Source organism: Buteo buteo, chromosome 13 (genome assembly GCF_964188355.1).
Source record: "Buteo buteo chromosome 13, bButBut1.hap1.1, whole genome shotgun sequence".
NCBI classification, from domain to species: Eukaryota; Metazoa; Chordata; class Aves; order Accipitriformes; family Accipitridae; genus Buteo; species Buteo buteo.
In genome coordinates this window covers 11,377,898-11,402,634 of record NC_134183.1, presented here as the reverse complement: position 1 = coordinate 11,402,634, position 24,737 = coordinate 11,377,898, and the positions used below count along the sequence as shown (strand labels likewise).

The window sequence follows — 24,737 nt, the reverse complement described above, 5'->3', positions numbered from 1 at the left end:
TTTTACCACTTGAGAGAGTTCTAAGATAGTTATGTATGTATATTAGGCATTGCTTCTAAATGCAACATTTTCAGTACCACTTGCTTTGCTATGTTTATTTTTAACTGCTGGTGCCCTCTAGAGTTACATATGTGACTGTTAAATGCTGTGAAATTGTTGGATGCTGAATGGTCTGGTCTGTAATGAGCATTCTTAAAACTGAATCAGCAGACTACTGGATCAACAGTCAGTGTAAAGTGCAATTGGTTTTTCATATCCATAATTTTTTTCTACTTCAAATTCAGCTAAAATTTAGAAGGCTTTATTTTTCTGCCACCTATACAATAATTTCCTGTCGATTTTGTTTGCTGACAGCTAGCTACCTTTTAAAGCAACAATTCAATTACAAACAAGGTCCATCAGACCCTTGCAGTGAGTCATATATGATAGGGATTGCTTCTAACTGACAAACTGTTCTTACACTTGAGTATTTTAGCTGTAATGCTCCCAGAAGTGAGTGATGGCTAGAAATAAATCCGTACATCCTATGCTTTCTTGCCAGATTTCACTGATACATGTATTTTGTATGTTCTGCTGCTAACACAGAAAAATCCACTCGCTTCTGCCATGTTTTACATAACCTTATCCCAATGGTCCTATGACTTTTTTTATTCTTAGTTGAAGTTTAAAGTGAGTTGATGTGCAATTAAAAAAAGAGGGGGGGGGGAGTAGCTGGGCACAAAAAGCCAACCAATCAAAAGAACCCAAACCGTGTCCCAAGAGGGAATTAAGTGGCTTTAAGCTAGTCATATCTGGAAGCTACCTACTGCTTTCTGGTCCTTGGAACATGAATGAGATCATTGGAGCAAGCCTATGCCATGTAATAGCCATCGTGGCCGGTAGTGAAGGTTGGTAGTGAAGACCACATAGCAGGAGGGCAAAACTGGCTTTTCTGAGAGATCTTTCAGCGGACAGTAAATTAAATGACTGTTTTCCTCATCCTTTTCAGAGGGAAGGTTCTGTTAACCATGACGTACTCTGTTCTGATTCCTTTTAAAATTATATTCACGTGCTTGAGGGATGGAGAAAATCTCTGAAATTAAATTTCTACTAGCAGATGAGTGATTAAATATGAATAACAAGGGAAATGAATATACTATACCTGTACTTTAATGTCATTAGGGTCTGATGATTGGGAAACAGTGATGTAGAGCTATATTCAAGACTTTATTTGAGCTTTTAACAGTAAAAAAAAAATGTGTTCTGTAATATGGGCAAGAATAGATTGGTGTGTTTCTAAGATAAGAGACCTCTTGGACAAATGTTATACTCATATCAACATAGGTTTAAGATAGTTATGTGTATGACAAGTCATATGCCTATGACTTGTCAAACTTGTTAACATGTATCCATTTTTGTGCCAATTTATCTTCAGTCTAGGTCTATGCTGAGACCCCTGGAGCTCTCCCTGCCTAACCAATCATCCAGTTCAGAGAAGGAAACTTTAAAGAAAGAACTTGACAACATGAGGGCCTGCTATGGAGCAGCAAAAGAAGAAATTACCAAATTGCAGAGAGAACTGTCTCACAAGATATCTGAATGTACAGCTTTGGCATCAGAGTGTGAAAGAACCAAGGTGGAATCTGATGGACAGATAAAACAACTGGAAGATGCTTTAAAAGATGTACAGAAAAGAATGTTTGACTCTGAAGGCAAAGTTAAGCAAATGCAGACCCACTTTCTTGCTCTGAAAGATCACCTGACTAATGAAGCTGCTTCGGGAAATAGTAAGCTAACAGAGGAGCTGAAGGATCAGCTGAAAGAAATGAAAACGAAGTATGAAGGAGCCTCTGCTGAAGTGGGAAAACTAAGGAACCAGATTAAGCAGAATGAATTGCTGGTGGCAGAATTTAAGAGAGATGAAGGAAGGCTAGTGGAGGAAAATAAAAGGTTGCAGAAGGAACTTGTTAAGTTGGAGATGGAGCGAGATAAAAGGGGAAGAAATGTTGTGGAGTTAGAAGGGCAGCTCAAAGAAACAGCAGTGAAGTTAGCCCGCTCTGTAACTTCAGAGAAATTTGAAAATATGAAGAGTTTGTTATCAAATGAAGTGAATGAGAAAGCAAGGAAGTTAGCAGAGATGGAAGGAGAGCATGAAAAACTGCAGGCAGAGATTCTGCTTTTAAAGAGGGAATCTGAGAGTCAGAAAGCTAAACTTGCTCAGCATGTAAAGCCAGAAGACCATGAACAAATGAGGAGTGGGTTTGAGAGAAAAAATGAGGAACTTGGGAAGACAATTTCTGAATTATCACAGAAAAATCAGACTCTGCAGAAGGAACTTGAAAGACTGCAGGTTGATAACAAGATGCTTAAACAGCAAATCCAAATGCTAAAAACTGAAATTAAAAGCCAGAATGTGCCTTTAAAAATTCACGAAGAATTGAAGAAAACAAATGATCTGACTGTTGGTGACCTGACCAAAAAGCTTTTTGAAATAACAAAGAAGTACAATGAAAGCAAAGCAGAAGCTGAGAAGTTGCTGGCAGAGAAGAACGATTTAAATGAGAATATCAGTCTCTTCCAAGCTGTGTACCTGTCTCCAGAGCAGCACAAAAAAGAAGTGGAAGCTTTAAAATCTAATGGTATTGAACTTGAAAAGCAGCTTGCTGAGCTTCAGAAAAAATATGATGATGAACAAGCAAAAGTGTGCAAACTAGTCTCTGAAAATACAGTCATAAGAGAGACTCTCAGGGATCAGTATGTGTTGGCTACAACACATGAAGAGATTAAAACAGTCTTGAATAACACATTAGAAAAGACTAATAGGGAGCTGTCAGATCTGAAGGAAAAGACTGAAGAGATAAAGCAAGAATTCATGAGGGTAAATGAAGAAAACGGAACTTTGAAAAATAAGGTGACACTTTTACAGAATCAATTACAAACTGAGTATATAAGTTTAAAAGATCATGAAACTACAGTGACTAGTTTAAATAAAGGCATGCAAGAACTTCAGGAGAACAATGTTGCAATTATGGCTGAATATAAGAGGGGTCAAGAAGAAATTTTACAGTTGCATGCAGAAATTGAAGCCCAAAAGAAGGAACTTGACACAATTCAAGAATGTATTAAGTCAAAATATGCCCCAGTTGCCTCCTTTGAAGACAGAGAACAAAGCTTTGAAGCCATGGTGAAAGAATTAAGAGCACAGTTGCAGGAACAGGTGCAGAAGTGCAGAGAAAGCGAGGAGGAAAACAAGAAATGCAAACAGGAGAATGAAAAGCTCAAAAATGGTGTTTTGTCTATCCAAAATGACTTGCAGCAGAACTATATCCTTGCTGAGAAATCCCATGAAATGGAAAAAATGTTCACAAGCAAAATGGAGGAGTTGAATAAACAATTGAGAGAATTGCTGCAGAAATACACAGGTGAAAAAGAGGAGAAAGATGAGCTGCAAGAGAGTACCCAGCAGCCCATAACTATGCAGGGTCAGCCTCTTTCAGTAGAACAAATTGAAGCCTTGAAGAAGGCTCTTGGTCACACTATAGAGGATCTAAAGGAAGCCCTCAGAAGTAAGAAGGAATGTTATGACAAAGAAACACTAAAAGTAGGAGAACTACAACAGGAATTGTCAGGTCTAAAAAAGTCTTCAATACCTTTGGTAGAATATACACAAATGAAGGAAATGCTAGAACAAGAAATTGTGGCAATCAAAAACACCTTGAAAGAAAAGGAAGAAGAAAACCAAGTTAAAAATGAAGAAATCTTGAAGTTGCAGTCTGAGATTCAGCTTACTCAGCAAGCTTTAACAGACCTGGAGAGCAAAGAAGTGATTGACATATCAGAATACAAATCCATGAAAAGTACTCTGGAGGCCCAGATTAATAGCATAGCTGAAAATTTGTCCAATATGAATAAAAAGTATGAGGAAGCATGTGAGGAGGCTTTGCAAGCTAAAAAGAGTGAGCTTTCTTTAAAGGATGAAAAGGAGTTGCTTCAGTTACGGAGTTGCAGTATTGAGCAAGAAATTAAAGACCAGAAAGAAAGGTGTGATAAGTCATTGACAACAATTATTGACTTGCAGAAGAGAATACAGGAATCTGCAAAGCAGGTGGAAGCCAAGGATAACAAGGTAGGATATCAGACGGTTCCTTACTGCTAAACTGAAAATGTCAGGAGCATTAACTAGACTTCAAATATTGCTACTTTAAGTATTCAAGCACAACTTTGTGTGCTGCGCATTAGGTACCCAGGACTGGCCCAAGTCTGCTAAGATGAAGTACTGGTTTTGTTGGTGTTACACTAAGTTTTTTTTAATACCTTGTATGTTTCGGGCATTGTATGTTGTATTTAAACTTTAAAACTTTCAAGCTGGGTTTTAGACTCTGGGGGTATAAGCTCATTCTTCTTCTATTGGAGCTGTATTTATTTAGCATCTCTGGCTTGCCTTCTGGTGGTTCATTGTTCCTTGTAGAAATTAGGCCTAGAATATCTTTTGAGCATAAGTCATTTACTTTGCTAGCTGACCTCCAGGGTCCATACCTTACAAATTTCAATGCTAGGAAGCAGAATGTGAACCAGCGATAGCATGTCATGAAAGTGAAGTCATCTATCTTTGTGAAGTCTCTTAGCCAGCGTCGTGGTGAGCTGGGACAAAGACCCTTCAGTGCTTGCTGGTCTTCATCAGTCTTTAAAGAATGTTAAAGAATATTAGTTTTTGGTGAGACATACTTAAATGTAGTTTTTGTGTGCTTTTTTTTAAAGATAACAGAGCTGCTTAATGATGTAGAGCGGTTAAAACAAGCTCTTAATGGCTTGTCTCAGCTTACATACACCACTGGGACTCCCTCAAAGAGGCAGAACCAGCAGGTTGAACTGCTCCAGAACCAAGTGAAAACACTGCAACAGCAGCTAGCTGTAAGTAGTCATGCAAGGTATTGTCTAAAATGCAGTAGCATTGCTTACAGTTTCTTGTATAGACAAGGAGATATGTATGTGGCCACTGGAGCACTGGGGTTGACTGTAGGCTTAGACTTCTAAAGTAGAGTATTCACGATTTCCCTTTCCCACACCCCCCAAACTGCTTGCTTCTCTGTAAAATTGTCTGCTTCCTTCTGCACGCTGGAATTGCAACATTTGGGAACTTTTCCAGATAAAAAGGACAAAATTTAGAGAGAATTTGTGCTTATGAGATATATGGCTATAGTTCATGCCAAGACCATTTCTGTATGCAAGTTCCACATAATATTTTCTCACAAAAAACCACCAGCCACTTATTTTTTCACTTTGGAAGCAAGTGAGGTGGTCCTTTCTTAATGGATTTGACTTTGTGTCCCTTTGTCTGCAAATGTTGTGAAGTGTGTTGCTTATCATGAAGTACTAACAGTAAAAGGGAACACTTTTTGGTAAGTGCTGTAATTTTGTGCACAAACACGTTTGCAACCCCTGTGACTTCAATAAAGCTCATAATGAAAGCTATGTATGTGAGCAAAGTTAGTTATTTCTAAATCTGTACAGAAGTAGGATACGTATTTAATAGTATTTGCAAGGTTGACCTTTATAAGGCAAAGCATTCTTAAATTGGGTGGTTTTAAACAAATAGCTAATGCTGTTGATGAAACAAGTTTTTAATCTTAGCACCTGGGCTGACGTACTAGATCAGCCTGTCTCAGCCTTTCAGCAAAATTGCTTTGCTACAATTAAGTAGTAAAAAAGTGAAGCAGTGATTTTTTTTTTTTCTTGATTAATGGAGGGGATATAGCTAAATTTAACCTTGAAATTCTGCTTTGGCTAACCTATAAGGAACAAAACCAAGCCCACAAAGTTAGAAATAGGCAAGAGTAGATGTTAAAAACTTGATGGCTTCACCTCCTCTTCCTGTCTTCTTTTTATAGGATGCTAAAAGGCAGCATCAAGAGGTAGTTTCAGTTTATCGGACACATCTTCTTAGTGCTGTACAGGTATGATAGTGCCAAGTTCACATTGTTTTACTCTGTCATGTCAATGTAGAGATTTTTGAGACATGTTTCTAACTGCCATACTGGAAGACCTCAAACTTGAAACTAGCATCAAGTACCTGTTTTCAAGTGGAGAGTTTTAATTTAGAATGCAGACCTGACAAAAAAGCAAACATACACAACTGTAGTCTTATTGTGCCATCTTATTACTGTTTGTCTATGCATAACTATATGTAACAATAACCTACTTTGAAGGGTGATGGTGTCTGGTGATGTGAGCGTGTTACTAATTCTGCATCATCCCAGGTAATGTTGGAGAGAAGTTGAGTAGGAGTTGGAAACTTAATGCAGACTTATCCAGTGGCTCTCACTGAACAAAGAGCTGATCAACTAATTCAAGTCTTATGACTTAAGATAATACTTGAGCATGCAAAAGATGAGCCATTACTGCAGCAGGAGGCTGTGGAGTCCAGAGGATAGGAACAGTAAATTTTTCCCGCATCATATTTTCATAAAGGAAATTGCTGTGTCAGAGAGGCAGACCCTTCTTTCTCTCAGGAGAAGAAAATAACAGGATTTCTAAAGTATTTCAGACTTTCCCAGAGAGTGGTGAAAGTACAGCAATGGGTTAAGACTTCTGGGTGATTTTGAAGAATCTCCTAATGTTAGTGATAGATGGCTGACACTTTATGGGATTTTTAATTTTAACGAAGTGTTTGCTTGCTCTAGGGTCACATGGATGAAGATGTCCAAGCTGCTTTACTACAGATCATTCGAATGAGACAGGGACTTGTTTGCTGACTTGCTTTAGTGCCATTGCTCTTGAAGGCTGCTGCATCTTGTAGGCGTGCTGTGATTACGGTAGTGATAACCTTAATGAGATTTATATAATTATGATAATATAGCTGCAATTAGAACCTCCAAATATGAAACAACTTACAAAGCTGAAATATTTTCTTCTTGTAAAACAGTAAAGTAGGGCTACTGAGTTTCAGATCTGACACTTCTTTATTTAGATTAATAGAAGATGTAGAACGTCTTTTAAAATTGGTATATAAGCTGACTGTCAAAATGATGACATAGTAGTTAAATTATTTTAATGTCTGATTGACCACTTATTAAAGCAAGGCTTATACCCAGAAACTCCAGTTTATCCTATAACTTGAACTCTCATGGTATGGTTAAAAATAAACTGTGTTCAAATGAGCTTGGCTAAGTATTGTAGCTGTGTATCTCCTTTAACAATTATGAGAAAGTGGCTATTTTGTTATATAAGTTGATCAAGACATACTACAACATGCTTAGTAAGTCAGCTGCAAAGGTAGATGAAAGGTATTTGGGTATATGTTGTAACTTGGCTGGCCAAGTTACAGACTTTATTTAAATAAAAGCTTAAGATGTAGTGCCTTTGCTTTTTGCAAGACTTAAAAATTAGGTTTTCCATCAAAACACTAACTTCTATGTTTGCCATTTCTTCCCTCTCCCCCAAGGCTTTTCATTAATGCTTTGTAATATTGATTACTATAGACTGAAATAGTGGGACTGGAGTGTCACGGTTTGTAGAGCAGCATTTTGATCTAAATGCAATAGTCCTACTTCTGTATAATTTCATTCTTCATTAGACCTCATATGGGTGTAGACTGAGCAGCTCATTAAACTGTATGCTAGATAATTCAGGTATTGGATTTTCAAACACTATCTCATGGAAGTTTAAGGTATTTTCCTCTTAACTGTAAATTATGTACTATAATCTTATTTATGGGGAAAGTTGCAAATAGTAAGGATTAATGAAATGAGAATTTTTATTTGCTTGGAATCTACCTATTAAACAAGACAGGGCTTCATTTTTTTAACTGAAGGATGATGTTCCCATAAGTAAGTTTTATGAAAGAAAACATGAAATTTGGGACTATACAAAGGAAGTAATTGAAAAATGAGCCTGATAACATGTATGGCTGCTTTAATAGAGCAAACAGTGTAAGTGCTGTCAGTAGCCGTGTTAACTTCAGTCTACTTGGTTGAAAGCATTTACTTACAACTAGCAAGTAGGAATCTGGCAACCTGATGCAGAGAAGACAAACTTCCTCTTCCATGTTCTTGAAAAATAAGGACTTAAGTCAGAGTGCAGAGTTCTCTGCTTCATGTTAACTGGGCTTCCCAACAAGCTGTACCTCACAGGCTTAGGTTTCTTTTTTTGTTGTTTTTTTTTAGTAGTATTACGTTTGTTTCCTTTTTTGTCCCTTTTTGGGCAGAGTCTTGTTACAGAATTGAAGAGACAACTGCCACATGGAGGAGGATACAGACATAGTGATGAATGTGCAGGGCAGGTTTTATTATATAAATACCCTTAATATATTTACTAAATATGTGTCTGTAGTTAAACAGATCTACTGCTGCTTTCCTTTAATTTCTTAGAGGACTATTACAGAAAACATCTCAGTATATATATGTTACCTTTTAGCCAAATTCTTTTATGATTGCATTACTTGAAACTCTTATTAGAGAGAATTTGTTTTGATATACTAACTCTGGCATATTTTGATATTGTATGTTTCCTTATTAAGGGAGTTCTATGTATGTTTTTCTAAATTTCTCCCATATTATATTATCAATAAAATGTTTTCTTCTTTGTTTTATTGCAGTGGTCAATTCTGTAAAAGGTAAAGAAATGTAAATAGTTTGGCAAAATAGTCTGGGTAGTGAAGGATATTGAGCTCACTTGAATGCTCTCAAATATCAGGTAACACATTTGGTTTTTAGATGTCTGCTGGGATTATTGGGTTTTTCTATTTCCAGAGTTTATGGTTGGTAAAATTTTGGCGACATTGATTGAGACTCAAAGCTTCTACCACTTAGTTCTTTGGAGTAAACTGACTCTGGCCACTCCTACACCAAACAGGGCAAGCTGTCTGTTACGTTATTCATGAGGTTTGGGGATGAGCCAGTGAAGTTTTACTACTGCTTTTAATGAAAATATATTCACTTAATAGCATGAAATCAGGTAGCAGCGTAACCTAAGCAATCTTTGCAGAGTAAGTTCTTGGCGCTACCAAAGTCCATTCATCTGGTGTGACCTGAAAGTGAAGGACTCTCTAATTTCACCATTAGTTTAATTTAATTCTTGGTTATTTGGATTATCTCGTCCAGCCAGTGGGACATGGAAATGAGTAAGGTTGTGAAGTTATGAACAGTTGCCCTGGTTTTGGCTGGGATAGAGTTAATTTTCTTCCTAGTGGCTGGTACAGTGTGTATTTGGATTAGTGTGAGAACAATGTTGATAACACAGTTTCAGTTATTGCTAAGTAGTGCTTATCTTAAGTTAAGGATTTTTCAGTTTCCCTTGCTCTGCCAGCAAGCAGGTGTTAAACATGACAACAGTATAAGTGAAACTTTACTGTATTTAGATAGTGACTGGAACAATGGTTTCTTCCTTGGATCTTTGAAGGAGTTGTTTGTATTCTGAGTTAGTAAGCAGAAGTTCTCTTTAGGGTTCTTGTAAATCTCTAATTTGACCTTGGGGGGAGGGGGGAGGGAATATATGAGTATATATACATTTGATTGCTTTTTTTTTTTCTGAAGAGGAACTGGCACTTAAGTAGAACTGTTTCAAGATTTGATATGTCTAAACCTTTCCTCTGCCAGTAGATATGTTCTGTCAACTTTACTGAGTCAGCTAATCTACAGGGTATTGTGAAGTGCTTTTCACTGATAATTTTCTGACAGCTTTGTATATTCTCAGGTGTACTATATGGGTATTTTGATCTCCATGTTTTTTTTCTGCAGAGTGAGGCTAGTTATTTAAAAGCTTTTTCCATTATATTTACATCCTCTTTTATTTTTTAGTAGAGAAAGTAATTTCTTTCTGTTAGAATATTTTACTTTTGCCATCTTTTTGTTTTGGGGGTGTGGGGGAGATTAACATGCCAAACGCCAGCCTTGAAACATCTTCAAAAGCAAGCTGCTAGTTGAAAATACTCACTGTTATTCTACTCCTTGACCCATACCAGAACAGATACCTGGAAATGCTGAGGTTGTACACTTTAAGTTCTTATGTTGAGACTTGATTGTTCTAACTGCTGTTCCAGCAGCTGAATTAAAGTGGCATAGATCTGAGGCTTCTCACTATGTTAAATGACTTCAGGGTCACTTTTGCAGCTTCAACCCAGTGTCATGTTACTTGAAGCATGAATATGATTACTGGCTTCATCCATTGCAGGACATACATTGTTTTTAAAGGACTAATTAAAATTACCACATTTCTACAAAATGTGAATTGGCGGCTGGGGTTGGGAAGTTGTGGGGGTGTCTTGGGTTTGGTTTTTTTGGTTTTGCTTATTTGTCTCCTTAATACTCCTCTGTATTTCCTGTTAATATGATACTAAACAAGATAATTAAGCTGAGATGTTGCTACTTGCTGGGGGAGAGAAACCCACCAAGCCCAATTGTGCATCTTCTGTAGTAATATTTCAGTTGCACATCAGAAAATGGCTGCTTTTTGGAGGAGCAGTCCCACAGAGCTATTGCCAGCTTGGTGGCAGTAGGCAGAAGAAAGTCCTACTTCAGAAATAAATGCAAGATAAGGAATGCCATAGAAATGAGAAACTAAATTTCAATTTCCTTGGGAACACTAATTCAATATTTCTTGTAGTAGATGCTAGCTCAGACTTTTTTTTTACCTTGGTATTGGTGATACTATAAAATCATAGCATGCAAGAAAGTAAGCTTAATGTTTTGAGTTTTAATAGGTGTGGATTGTTTAAATACTGTGCAAGTGGGGATGTCTCCAGGCTCAAAACTGAATGAACAAGTCCCTTGGCAGTGCTGTGTATAAGTTTGGGGTGGGGTTTTTTTTTTGCTCAATTTACTCACGAAGGTGAAGGTAAAATCTGGGCTGTTTCTGTTTTGAAGTGAAGTTCCCATGGCAGTGATAATCCATGTGTTTGGTAAAATCAAGCATGAGGTATCACCTGCCTAGTGAAGGAAGCTTTCAATACTTATGCATTCATGGATAAACATTGCAGATAAGTGAAAGGCAGAAATGGGAGGTCACAAAAATGTCAAATGTAAATGAAATGCATCTAAGAGGTTTGAGGGGTGCTTCACAAGAGGTGTTTTGTGATCTGTTCCATGAAATGGTAAAGCAACATTAATAAGGTAATGCAGCTTGTAATTGATTGTTGGCACAATGTTCCTATTATGTAATAGCACTTTTTAAAGCAGGTATGTGACTTCTTTTTTTGTTTTGAGTAGATGACTTGGAAATATCTCTGAATCCTGGAAAGTTTATAGAGATTACTGCTTTTTTTAATCTAATGCTTGTATTGCTCTGCCAACTCAGAAAATTAACTTTTAATAGAAAAAACATACATGTAATTCAGTCACAGCTATTAGATCAGATGGATTTTACATTAAGTGAAAAAGATGTTGAGCATTTAAGGGCCATTAAATTGTGATGCTTTTTATTGTTGGACTCGTAGCCTTCAAGCCAGCACTCTGCTGTGAAGAATATTTATTTTTACATTTGCAAAGTATGCTAGATGATGGGAAGGGAATACATTTTAGAGGAAAATAGGACATGAAAATGTGATGGTTTTCCACTTTGTGAACAGCTAGTTTTATTTCATAATAATTAGTTTTACACTTCATTAAATGTTGGGTTTTTTTGCTTATATGCTTTTAGAATACAGTGGAGAAGACTTTAAAAATTCTCAGCAGGGCATCAAGTTAGAGTTTTGTAATCTAATGGGGGTACTTCAAAGTAAGACAGGATCTTTTTAAGGGTTCCTTTCATCTTGAGGGTCAGGTGTAGTAGCATAAGAATTATTTTGGATGCAGAGACACTTCTAGTTGGTGTCTTGTCTTGCCATACTAGTTGCTGGAGTTTAGGTGTTGTAAGATACTGACTTGTGTACCAATGGATAACCTTACAGATGATGAGTATAGATCAAGTAAAGTTGTAGTGCGATCTGGTCACAATAGACTTGGACAAGTGACTGTCTTTAAGCAGCTCTGGGGCTTGATAGGTAGGAATACTTGTGCCTTTGGTTTAAAAAAGTTGTCTATAAACATCACAGCTATGAAAAAGGGTGATCTTCTGACCATTCAGATGTAGTCCAACTTGCAAATTCCTTTGAAAGTAGTAGCAAAGGAATTTTTGAGGGAAGCAGGGATGAGAGAGGTAAAATAGATCATCTTTTTCTCAATGAGAAATTAACTAGGAAAAAGGAGGAAATTTGGGGGCAGGGAAAAAAGTGCCAGTTGTGTGACACCAGAATAAAAACTCTTCCAGGATATGAACATAGCTTGAGCTTCAGAGAAATAGCCAAAGCTGGTGTGGTTTTTTTTTTGCTTGTGTGTGTATAGGAAGCCAAGGACTTAAAAGGAGTACTTGGTGGAAGCAAGAATAATGGACAAGTTTTTAAAAGAAAAGGGTTGAGAAATACCCATTAAGTATTTATGGGCCTCTCTTTAAATTATGAAACTGGAATATGTTCCAGCTGGTGAGCTGTTACAGGAATATACTGGAAATGTCAGAATGGGTGGTGAGGTATGATATTAAAGCTACCAGTGCATGGCCTAAAATCAGAGAGAACCATTGTCCTCTGGGCTTGAAAGCTACAGTAAGGAGAGAGCTGTCTGTGGGTGGACTCTTGCAAGTTCATCACATTTTGAAAAGTTTTAGTTTTAGCTCAAGAATGAACTAAAAGATAGTGGGCCTTTCCTGCTCTGACTGCTTCTGTGCAGTCACAGCTGAGTTGAACCTGTGAAGATGCTGATTTCTGTTGGTAGTGGTTGAGTTAGGAGATATCAAGAGACCTGTCAAGTTGTATTTAAGAAGTTGGCAGCCTGCATATCTTGGAGCAGGACACAGTGTTGGCTTGTCTAGTGAGAAAACGCAACATTGCTACTAGTGTGGTAAAGCTGGAAAAACATGGTAAAACTCAGCTGAGTCTTACCCAGTAATACATAGAGAAATAGTGAAGTCTTTAATTTCTTTTAGTAAGACAGGGAAGTACTTAAGCTTTTGCCTTTTATATTGCGTATCTGAAGTGAAATTACTGCAGCATATCTGCTCCTGCTCAGAGGAGGATGCTGAAATGATATATGAATGAGTACTTTCTAATGCTAGTATGACACATATTGAAAACAGCTACAGAACAAATCAGTCTGCATCATGCTGTGTGCTTGGTTGAGGCACAAAGCTGGCAAGCTTAATTACTTGGAGATGTGTTCTTGAGTGGCTGTGCTGTCTGATGAGGCACAGAGCTCCCCCCTCTGACTGCGGCAGTTCTGCAGTGCACAAATTACCCCATGTCTGCAATGCTTCTTGCAGCAGGGTGTGCATTTATCATGCCTTCTAATGGGTGAGAAATTTGAAGAGCAGATTACAGTTTGAAATAGAGCAGGGAGAAAGCATACTGACAAAGAGGGAGCTGCTTTCGGATCTTGTATGTCCCTGGAGAAACCAGGTGTCTAGAACAACAATTACTTTCTGCTGGATGGACAGGAGATTTGAAGCTTTTGCAGTGGATTGCAAGGGGAAGTGTTTGGCTGCAGAAGTGCAAATTTAAAGTGTAAGTGATAAGTACAAGACCTTTAAATGCTGACCTTCCAGGAGTTAGGAATTCCAGCATCGACTGCAGAAGGATTTGGATTTTCAAATGGTGATATTCATGTCTTCTGCCTAGAAGAAAATGACCTTGTCTCCTTTTAAGAATCCTGGACTGTTGGCAGCTTGCTCTGATCTGAAGCTCAACAGAGTTGTCAAATTTCTATAAATCTGAATAAAAGACAACTGTGTGTACTCATCTCAGCTCTTAAGTCTGACATTCTCAAGCTGTCAGAGGTTTTTCTGTTTTTCTGGAGGTGCTGTGTTGATATCTTCCACACATACAAGGAGTGGGTGTGATGCACTTGGAAAACATGGGACCTCTGGTGTTCATGCATATTTTTGTATGAGAAATCTGAGGCAGAAATATGGTAACCCTATTCCAGCAGTCTCCTCCCAGCCTCAGGCAGTTAAGTCTCTCACATCCTACTGTTGCTAAAAGGTAAAGAAAATCAGTGAACATTTAAGCAGTGACACGCTGTGTTAAGAGGGGGTTCTTTGGTAAAAAGCAAAAACTTGCAGGTTAGGGTGGAGGCAGAGCAGGGTCTGAAAAAAGGGTAACAGGGTTCTCCTAGGGTTTCAGATTTAACTGGGGAGAGTGAGGGAAGTACAAAAATATGTTAATTTGGGAAACTTTGAAGGATCCTGGCAGTCTTCTGCTATATTTTTCTCTTCTGAATGAGGGTATAAAAAGAGCTGAGGGAGGGTGGTACAATTCCCCTGTGCGCAGGAGAGGGCTCTTGAGATTCTAGAGTTGTTCCCCTCTCTACCCACAGTGAGAGGGCTGCTGATGGAAGGACAGACAGTTGTTCACCTCTCCAAGAGGGTCCTTAAGGAAGGAGACTTAACTTTGCTGCACTCTGTTTAAAGATTTACCCTGACTGAAAGGATGAAGTCTTGCTGCTCAGACCTACTGCATTTCCCTGTACCGCTCCTGGTTTGCTGGAGCGGGAGCAGATTGTCCACCTGTATGTAAGCAGCAAGAGCAGGGTGACTGCAGGAGCTGGCAGCAGGGTCCTGGCAGTTGGCAGTGCAGGGGTTGGACCTTCCCAGGAAGGCTGAAACTTCAGGAGGGCCTCGATGGCTGAGAGAACTTCCTATCTGCAGCAGAACAAAAGAGCTTTCACTTTGTTTCTTAGCATCTGAATTCTTGATTTTGCTATGGGAGGTGCTGTTGGGAAAAGACTTCTTCAGCTGTGGCTGACTAAAAGTTGCCATCCTGAGAAAGGGCTGCATTGGGACATCAGTGACAGCTTTTCCATGTGACAGAGGAGGTGCTCCATGCCATGACTCAGTCCTGATGTGAGCAGCACACAGCACTCCTCCAAGCCCCTTTACAAGGGATGTTACAGTGAATCAGGCTGGAGGGGTAAGGGAGAGGACAGAGATGTGACATTGCATGGGAGAGCTTCAGCTGAGTATTAATTTCTTTGTGAATGTTAGAGTATTTAATCTGCTTATTCTCTTGAGCTGTTCTAGAGCTAAGAACTTTGGGGATAAAGGAAGGGTGATGTAGAGCTTTAAAATTATTTGCGCTTCAACAGATCACCAGCTTCAGATTGCACATGTCTGTCTTGTTCCACTTTATAGATGCTTTCTCTGAATCTCAAACAGTCAAGGCTGGCTGCAGGCATTCACTGTTGTCCTTGCCAGAAATGTGACCTTGGAAAGCTGAAGTGAGATTATTTAAACATCCCCACCACACACATCAGCACAACCCCCATGCCCCTAGTCCACACACCAAACTCTGGCTGTCTGATGGCTTGTTTGTGGCAGCTGATAGAGCATGTGATTTAAAAACTTCCCAGGTCACCTTTGCAGTATCTCAAATGCAATTGATGGGGAATCCAGGGACACATTTTAAAGTAAATTACATGGAACAAATAAACCAATCTGCTTCTAAAGTGCTCTTGTGCCTTTGAAAACACTATCTGCTGGGTTTTTTAAGGGTATTTTTATTCATTCTAATTGAGTTGACCTTAAGAAAAAAAACCCCAAAACCAAATGAAAGGAACAACTAAACAAAAAAACCCCACCCCAGTGATGTGGGTGTCTGCTTAGGAGAGGTCTACTTTTAATCTATGCCAGCCTGCTCAGACATCTACAATGGTAAGGACATTGCAATGACTCCTTGCAAAAGGCTTTGCTGTACCCCAGAACCTGAGTTCTGGTGGTAGCTAGTGCCAGCTGGCGTGGGGTGCGTGGTTATGCGCTTGGCCAAGAGCAAGCAAGGAAAAGTCTCTTCAGAGCCACTTTTGGCAGTTGTCCTTTGCTAGCCTGGAAGGAAGGGAAGCCCATGGTAGAGGCATCATTCTGGTCAGGGCAACCTGATCTACTCTTCTTTGTCTTCCTACCTTTTAAATCTCACCATGCTCTTAGCCTTCTTGCTCTGTAGCAGAGAGGTCCACCATTCAGTGATGTACATGCTTGTTTTTGATGTCTCTTGGGATTAGGCAGAATTCATATCAATAGCTTTGCGCTATGGGCTGTGTTCCAAGTGTTTCTGACTGGGTTAGTGATCATTAATAATGCTCCTGTGTACCATCAGATCACCTGGCAGTACAAATTTGTCTACCTCAAGCATGATCCTGTCATTGTATTTGTCAGACTAGCTAGAACAGGCAGTCCAGAGCTCATGCTGGCTTTGTGGGTTTTGTGCCAGCTGTGGGATAACAGATGGTACCTGCTCTGGCATAACCTCTTCTCTGCAATCGGATAAACCTAGGCTGAGGACAGAGGTTACCTGATCTGGCACAGAGCCTGCCAGGACAAAGTTGATGTGCCAACACTGCTGGAATGTGTGTGAACTGGCTCGGGGAGTTTATACTGGATCAGCACTTCTGGGCTACATGCTTATGGTATGTTTTCATCCTGTATCGGACACCTCAGAGCTGAAAAGCGATTAAAACACTTAAAAGGGTCTCCAGTGTAGTGCATCTCTAGCTGTTGTGTTGCAAGCTGGTTTTATTCCTATTCTTTTCCTGAAGCTGGGTGAGATTTGGAGATGACATTTTCTCTGTGTAGGTCTGGGTTTGGCCACATGGTTATTCAGATGACAGTTTCTTATGCTAACGGAGAGCTAGCTTCTCAGCATCCTTTCTGGGACCAGGAGGAGGCTGGGGAGAGAGAGGAGGAAGGCTGTACGGTTTTCTAGGCAAGATGAAGAACTAGAAGGGGCTATAGACCCTGAGTAGCAAAACTGCTATTTCCCCAAGTGACTGCTGGACTGTTGGGGGGGGAGAAGGCATCTTGCTTGTCAGTCGAGGTTCCTATCAGATTTGTCTCTGACAGATGCATACTTTCCGCTGTTAGTTTCAAATGCATGTAATTGCAGTGTACTTACAGAGCTTTTGTGCCTGTAGGCTCTGGCAAAGACGATGTTCTGCCCTGTGGCTCTGAGGTTTTCTGTGCCAGCTTACTTTCCTAATTGACAGTGTTGACTCTGCACTGATACAGCAAGTCATATAAGCTGTATAACAAGTGTTATGGGAGAGGGAACACTGGCGAGAGGATTCTGGCTCTACCTTGATACCAAACACCCAGGAATGTGCTTATCTGGTATATTCCCATCTCAGGCATGAGATGCTCTTGTGTTTCTGTTGAAACAGAGATGCCCAGGAGAGGTTAAAAATGCTGCAGATGGACTTTTCCTTGGGCTACAAGAAGGAATATGTTACATGTGTCAGCTGGGTTGCCTCATCAGGACAAAGTATATATGTGACTGTCTAACTGTCCTGAAAGCCTGGGAATGTGCTCCAGGAGGGATAGGAGAAGAGGAAATGAACACCACAAATAGTCCAGAGCTGGACAGTAAGACAGAGGTTTAAATTCTTAGGTGGGCCAATGTTTGATATGTAGTCTTGTGGCTGAATGTGGAATGCCCTGAGGCTCAATACCAGGGAACTGATGGGTATTGAACTGCACAGCACCCTGCCCTGTGTTGTTCCCTATGCAAGCCTGGATCTGGCCCAGCTGCAGCTTGTCTGCAGAACTGTGACTCATCCATGCTCTTCTGGAACAGGTTAATGCTCAAACTGTCAGATTTCTGTGGTCTGGACTGCTACTCTGTGCTGCCACTGAGTCCATAATCTAATAAGATACCCCAAACTATTGGGCCATCAAAACAAACCTGAAAATTGTATGTTAATACTGTTTATGAAAGAGGAAAGGGAAAAAAGCTTATGTTCATTAACTTCAGGTCATGGGAAGCTCAGACTAGTGAAGGCCTGGCTGTGCAGGCGGTTTCCTAGCTTAGAAGCTTCTGAAAAAAGCCAGGTGGTTTGAAGTGCTATAAGCATTGCCTGATATGAATATTGGACAAATAACAAGGTGGCAGGTGTCCTGACTCTTACCGGTATCCAGGATGGATGAATAGGAGCTGAATGCTCTTAGGCAGAAGCATTTATGTAGGAAGAAAAATGCTTGCTATATGGCATATTCTGTACAGCTGGTCAAAAGATATTATGAGGAGACATTTCTTCTCTGAGCACTTGTGTGGGCATTTCTTCAAAGCTTCCCATGTTTGCTATGGAAATGTTGCATGGCATGAAGAGAAAGGTGGAAAGTAAGTGGGAGATGCATTCTTTCAAAAGAAATAAGTAATTCTAAAACTTACCTCAAAATGAGAATTTCCATAAATAAGCAATTTAGGGAAAGAAGGACTTCTGAGTACTTATGCTTAGGGAAGGATTTTGCAATTAATGCTAATATAAAGGTAGCTTGCCCTATCCTGATATGATTGGATTTCATTGAGAAAGAGGGGGTAGTCGTCACTGACTTGGCAGAAGCAGAGCTGCTCAGGCCTACGAGAAACCTTATGCTTTGGGATTACTCATGGTTTTTAACATCTGGCATGTACCCAACAGCTGAATTGTGCATGCTCTGACATGTTCCCCAAGACTGGGATTTGGACTCCCACAAACCCTGGAAATACTGCTGGGAGGATCTTAAGGCTGAAGGCTCCAATTCTGTTCAATAAACTCCTTAAAGCTCTGATTAAGCCTCCCTGACCCTGTTCCATGTGCAGTTTTCACGTGAATGTTTCACATGGGTAACTGTCTGTGTGGGTAGAGCTTATGAGAGAGGCACTTTGCAAGAGCAGTTTCTAGCACCTTTGCCACTGCAAGTAGTTTGTGCAGGCTCCTGCTGGGGTGTGGATTTTGGCATGCCTGGCAATGGGATGATCTCCCTTGCAGCAGGAGCAGGTTGGATGCCTTTGTCAACCAGTCTCAGGAAGAGCCTTGCTGCTTGTGTGGCTCATCGCTTCTGGCCTGAACTGTTTCATGGCCAGCTTTGTACCTGTTTTGGTCTCATACCAATGTTGTCCTTCAGCATAGATGCTGTTCTGCATTCTCAGTGCTTACTGCCTCTATATCTCTGTGCTTCTGAATAGCAGTCCAGTGCTTTTTGGGTGGTGAGGCTCTTCTGGACTTGTGAAACTTTGTTCTCCCTGGGCACTGGCTGTGACAAAACTTCATCTCCTCAGTGTCTTGAGTATGCTCTCAACAACCTGCTCTGTCTTAAATCCTGTTGATCCCCCAGACTGATCTCTGAAGGATTCCAGTGTGTGCCAGGAGCAGTATGATACAGCCACTTTAATGCCTGCTCCCTGCTCTCTCTTCTTTTATGGATTCTTGATGGAAAAGGCAACATCGAAAGTAGGTAGTTCTCTGGAGTATGGCATCAGGTGCCTTCTGGAAGTACAGCTGAGGCTCACCACTGTCCTTTGTCTGTAGGAGCAGCACACCTAAAACCAGCCCTCTTGGGGCAGCCTCGCACAATCTGCTAGGGGGGAAAGCTCTCTGTGTGATTCTATTCCACTTTAACATTTATGTCTATCACATCAACTGTTCTTTGAAACTTGCTCTCAAGTGTCACCTGGGGGATGACCTCAATACATCTTCTCATGCTGTCCTTGTGGGCGTTGCTGTATAGGCTAGAGCAACAGAAATAAAAGTGATTTTAAAAAAATATAATTTAAATAATCAAAACACCTGGATTCTGTAATCTGCTTTGGAATCTGATGAGCAGCAGATGGCTCTGTGCTCTTTGCAAGCACCTATCCTCTCCATACCAAGGAATAACTACGTCATGTTGTTCAACAAGCCACAGAAAATATCTTAATCCAACCTTGCTTCCCCCTTCTCCCCCCCCCCCCCCCCCCCCCGGGTTTGTTGTTCTACTCAGTAGCTTGCCATAATGCATTTAGTCCTGCCTGCCTCTGATTGGAAACACAAGACATGGCTTCATTACAAGCTCTATGGCTTCCCCCTACACTTAACATACCGTACAAATTGTTTGCTCAACTTTGGCATCTTGCCTCAGAGGAATTTTTGTCATTTGAAGGTTTTAAATCGGCTATTTGAGCCACTCACAATTGTAAATAATAGGCTATTAGTTTATAAGAGACATGCTTGCTGGCATTTCAAACCTCTCAGAGGGATCACACTGTCTTGGAAACCCTGTAATGCCTATGGAACTGAACACTGTTAAAAAGAAACCCCAAAACACTGCCCTGGGAAAATTCATTTATAGAAAATAAGTGAAATGAATAGACGTTTTTAGCCACATGTTACTCATTTTCTTTTTATTGCTTTAACATGTCCTCACTGGAACATGTTACCATCGAAGGCTGCTGGTGCCAGCTGTACACCTGGCTCAAGCTGGAAAGAAACAGTTTGGCCTTTCATCTTTTCTGTTTTCTGTTATGATTGGAACCAAGGATTGGCCCCAGATCAGACAAAGGGTGAGCTGAAAACCATCCTCAGAGCTAGTTTTTTAGAGGAAGCCTTATAGGGTTGTGTGTGGGGGGTTTGGTGGTTTTTTTTTTTGGGGGTTGGGTTTTTTTTTTCTTTTTGGAGCAGTTGTATCAAGTTTATATACTGGCAGAGGCAGGAAACTATTGTGTACAATATGGCAAACAGAGCTAGCAGGCAGCCAGGCCAAAGGCTATAAATTATTATTTTAATTTCTTGGTTTATGGTTTCTTGTTGACTCCAGATCAATAGGAAAAAGGTGCATTGAGCCACCTCTTTTAATTAAAAGGCTGCTGTGATTAGGCTTCAGTGAGGGATGGAGAGAAGTGTGAAAAGGATGTGCCTGGAAGCAGATGCTGGTTTCCAGTGCGGGGTGTGTTGCTTTCCTCTTTGCTGTGTTAGTTGCTCGTGTTTTCTAGAGGCCATGTTTCTTGAGGAGAAACCTAGCTGCAGTGCAGCATGCTTTATGAAGTTTCCTTCTAACCTGTTTTATGTTTGTATTCTCACATCCTAAGCCAGTGGACCTTGTTTCCTATAGAATAAAAAAGTAGTGTATTTAAGTGGAATCTTCTGCTTATTTTAAAATGATTCCAATTTCATTTTGCCCTAAACTCAGGATACTTTCCCTGTAGTGCTGAGAAATCATTAGCATTTTGCACCTAACAGGTGCAGCAATATTTTTCTTTCCGAAGAATTTCCAGAGCGAATTGCACATCTGTAACAAAGCTTGTATTTTTCTGCTCATCGCCTTCAGACATGGCCATAATTAAATGCAGATAATAAAACCAAAGCCTAGTTTATGTTCCATAATTCTTAGGAGAATGACCCATCGTATGATACTTGTTTGAAGTCTTAGTTAACCTTTAATCATTTGATGCTGAGTCTGGCTTTGATTTTGCTGCAGAAAAAAAGTATATTTTGCAAAATCTTCAGGAAGGAAATATGCCAGTCCTGTGGCATTTCTCATTGTGCTGGGAATGTTATGTTTGAAATCTCTTAGGTGATAAAGTCTGTGGAATGAAGGCTTTTTCCATTTCCATGCTTGGGCTCTGCCTCTTCTAAGGCTGGTATCCAGCACCAGAATAATAACTTAAATGCTGCTAAAGCCAATATGTGTGGTGGAGACCCAGGATGGCCGAGCAGGATGGCTTGGTGCAGGTCTCAGATATGGAATTTCATCAGTACTAAGCTATGCTGAGTATGTACCTGAGGAAACACTTACAGGTGTTCAGAAAAGCAGAACTCGAAATGTTAAACCTTCAGCACATTCCATGATAAAATCAGAGCCAAAAGCTCTTCAGAAGCATGTCTGCTTGTTTGTTTTTGCCTTATGGGAGGTGCTGGTTAACTGACATCGAGCTGTTAGATAAGCCAGCCTCAGCTGTGCCAAAGAGTGAGAAGAATTCCCCTTGCCCACTCCCACCCAAGTGCATGGTATGGGAGCTTGAACTGATGCCTATTCAAGTCGCTGTAAAAAATCTGCTTTCCACAATGGGTTTGGCTCAGTGCCTAGGGAGCTGGGCTTCCCATGGGAGGTGGAAATCCTTAGGCTGTTTTCCTGCTTGTGCAAGGTGGGCAAGGAGCCAGGTGCCCTGGATCAGACCAGCCTTGCTGCACTGATCTCCTGAGCAAACCAGGGTTTCTAGCACTTCCGACCTCCTGAATTCTTCATCCCTGTGCCAGTGGTTGCTTTCCACCACAGTTCCTTCCCCGTAACTATCACAGCTGTTTCATTCTCCAACGAATGAGAAATAAACTCCCTTAGCTCCAGCCACAACCTGATAACTGCTGGTAAGTGGCTTGTCAGCAGGGACTGTGACAGGCGATGGTGTGAGTGAAACGGCAGCTTGTGGAGGGAGCGACGCATGCTTCTAGCCAGTGTTGGAAAGTTCATCCCGTCTTCATGGAAGAGGCTGAACCCTCCATCTGCCATGGAGCAGGTAAAGCTGTCAGGGGAGCATGGAGTGGGCCTGGGGACCCCTGGACTGTGGGTGATGTGCTTGAGTCCATGTGTTGCCCGGAGGCTTGGCTGCGGGGTGTGCAGCTGGTGGACAGATCAAAGGGAGGGTTATAGTGGGCATGCACTCCCAAAATGTTTTCTTCCTGCCATGTATAAATACTTGGCCTGTTCACTTGCAGTTTGGACATGAGAATAGAGTGTGGTATTGGGGAGGGGGACAGGGAAAGCATACTGGACTTGATTTAGAGAATTCAGACTTTATAAATTGGTACATTCTTTCCTCCCGGTGCTGACTGAACCTCGTGGGGCATCTCTCAGCCCTGACATATAAATACTGTCGTGGGCTTGCTTTGGCCTGTGAGCACTTCTGCTGAGCCCTAGTGAGAGCTGGGCATGTCCTGAAGAGCATGTGGGATCAGATCTACAGTCCTGTAAGGCTCCTCTTAGGAGTCATCAAAAGCTCACAAGCTTTGAAAACGTTTATTTACCCTGTGCTGCAAAATCTGCACAGGCAGTCCTGGTTCTGCTATCACAAACAGCTTCTGCATGGTAAGCTGAGAAGCTGGGAGACGTGCTTGTCTTTTTGGCCTCACTGCAGGCAGGTTTTGGTTTGGTCCCCAAATCTCTCCTGGCTTCGGCTTTCTGTCTGTGTGCTGATGATAAAAGCACTGCTGTGTCTCTCCAGGGGCTTGGGAGGATAAACACACTAGAGATTTGTGAAACACTGAGTGTAGTAGAAATTGGGACTGGCTAATGCTGAGAGCGAGCTCTCTGCTGACATCTCTAAGCACCATGCTGCCCTTTTCATATATACTCTTATTAGTTTTCTTTTGCTTCCCTGAATGAACTCAATGGAGTGATTCTCATGTTAATAGGAGAGACTATTACATTGCATATTGCAGCATTCCTCTGTGCTGGCTGGACTTTGAGTTGTCAGACATGTACTATTCTTCTGTGGTTAAACACACGATTTTGAAGATCCTTCTGCTTCCCATGCACCCTTTGCTTGCCCCTTTTGGGGAGGGGAGGTGCAAGAGCCCTGGGCTGCGGATGGCACTGCAACCTGCAGATGGTGCCAGAGACATGGACAAGAGCAAGCTGGTTGCTACTGCATGGCTTTCTGCCCAAATGCTGCTTTTGGGGGAATACTGTGCTCAGTGGCACAGAGGTAATACGAAGGTAATACCGAGAAGTAAGTGGAAATTGAGAAGAAATCTGTACCAAGAGTGTTCCAAAGTTCAGGGAAAGCTGTTACAAAACCTACTGCTTTAGGTTCTTGAGAATATTACCTTGAAGCAGGAGAAGCATTAAAAACAACACTAAGATGTGGAAAAGGTCCCCCACTTTTTATAAAAAATTCTTTATAGCTTCATCATTCTTCTGCATTGTGTCTGCTCTAGCACTAGTTAAGGCTGGTCCTGGACCCTGTCTGTGCAGTGAAAGATGATGGATGCAAAGAAAGCAGCAAGGTTTGCTCTTTAATGCCCTGTAAAGAAGAATATCTAAAGGAGGTGCACATCCACTATTGGCCTCATGTGCCAGAGGTTGCACACCAGCTTGCTTATCCATCCTATCTGGTGTTTTGGCTGTTCCATGAGCATCTCCCCTGGTTCTGAATACCCTTGAAGACATTTTCATTAATCTCTCAATCTGAGAGCATTTAACACAGTTTAAAAAAACCTAAGGATAGTCAGGCAGGCTATTGAATTAATCTTTCATTGATAAAACAAGGATGTCTGGAAAGCAGCAGTATATCTGCCATGGTTCATAGCTATCACAAGGTTGAAATACTTGATCTCTTAATTTCCGAAGATGTCAGATTGACTGTTTGTTTTCCTGATAAAAGCACTTGTAGTGGTAAGAATTGGGGGTCAACTACAGGTTCTAATAAAAGAAATCTCTGGGCTCTCTGGCTGCAGGGGATGTCTGCTGCCAGCACAAGTCTGGCATAAGAGCTGTGTTCATACTGGAACTAGTGGACCTGCTCAGCTGAGCACAATCTCTTAGGGAAGCACTGTTTGTACAGAGTTGGGATGCATCCTTCTCTTCTGAAAGAGGTGTAGCCTCCTGCCGTGTCCCCCAAGACCACGGTCTCTTCCTACTGATGTCCAGGGGCAGCATCCTTGGAGGAAGCTGGGTCCAAATGGCTGCTGCATGGTGAACTGGTTGTGCGTAGTACCCAACCAGCATCTGTGGACTTGGCTTTCTTAGTCAAACATGCTTGTTGGCAGTGTTCCTGCCATGCCACGTGTGTCCACCATGCTGATTCCTCTGCTGAATCCTTACTGAGCTGGCCATGTGTGAAAGGGATGTTAGTTAGAGACAGGGACTGACTCTTATCTGGCTTTGCGATAGCCTGTGGACGTAATTTATTTTCTGTGGCCAATCCAGCTGGCTGCCGAATGGGGTAGCAGGGATGGCATCTTCCTTTTCAAGTTTGGTTTCTGTGGAGACTAGTTTCTTCATAGGTGATAACTTTACAG

The 24,737-nt window shown here is 41.0% G+C and overlaps 1 protein-coding gene across 9 annotated transcripts in view; it reads left to right on the top strand.

Moving 5' to 3' along the window:
• Positions 1 to 24,737, top strand: part of UACA (uveal autoantigen with coiled-coil domains and ankyrin repeats) — a 100,736-nt gene that overhangs the window by 25,565 nt on the left and 50,434 nt on the right. For 7 of the 9 annotated variants that reach the window (XM_075044701.1, XM_075044703.1, XM_075044704.1 and 4 more), the window contains 3 exons: positions 1,415 to 4,105; positions 4,738 to 4,890; positions 5,868 to 5,933. In XM_075044701.1, the coding sequence (XP_074900802.1) occupies positions 1,415 to 4,105; positions 4,738 to 4,890; positions 5,868 to 5,933 (2,910 nt within the window). Of the gene's footprint in view, positions 1 to 1,414; positions 4,106 to 4,737; positions 4,891 to 5,867; positions 5,934 to 6,659; positions 8,565 to 24,737 lie in introns of those variants that run through there. The other 2 variants (XM_075044708.1, XM_075044710.1) reach the window with 1 other exon arrangement.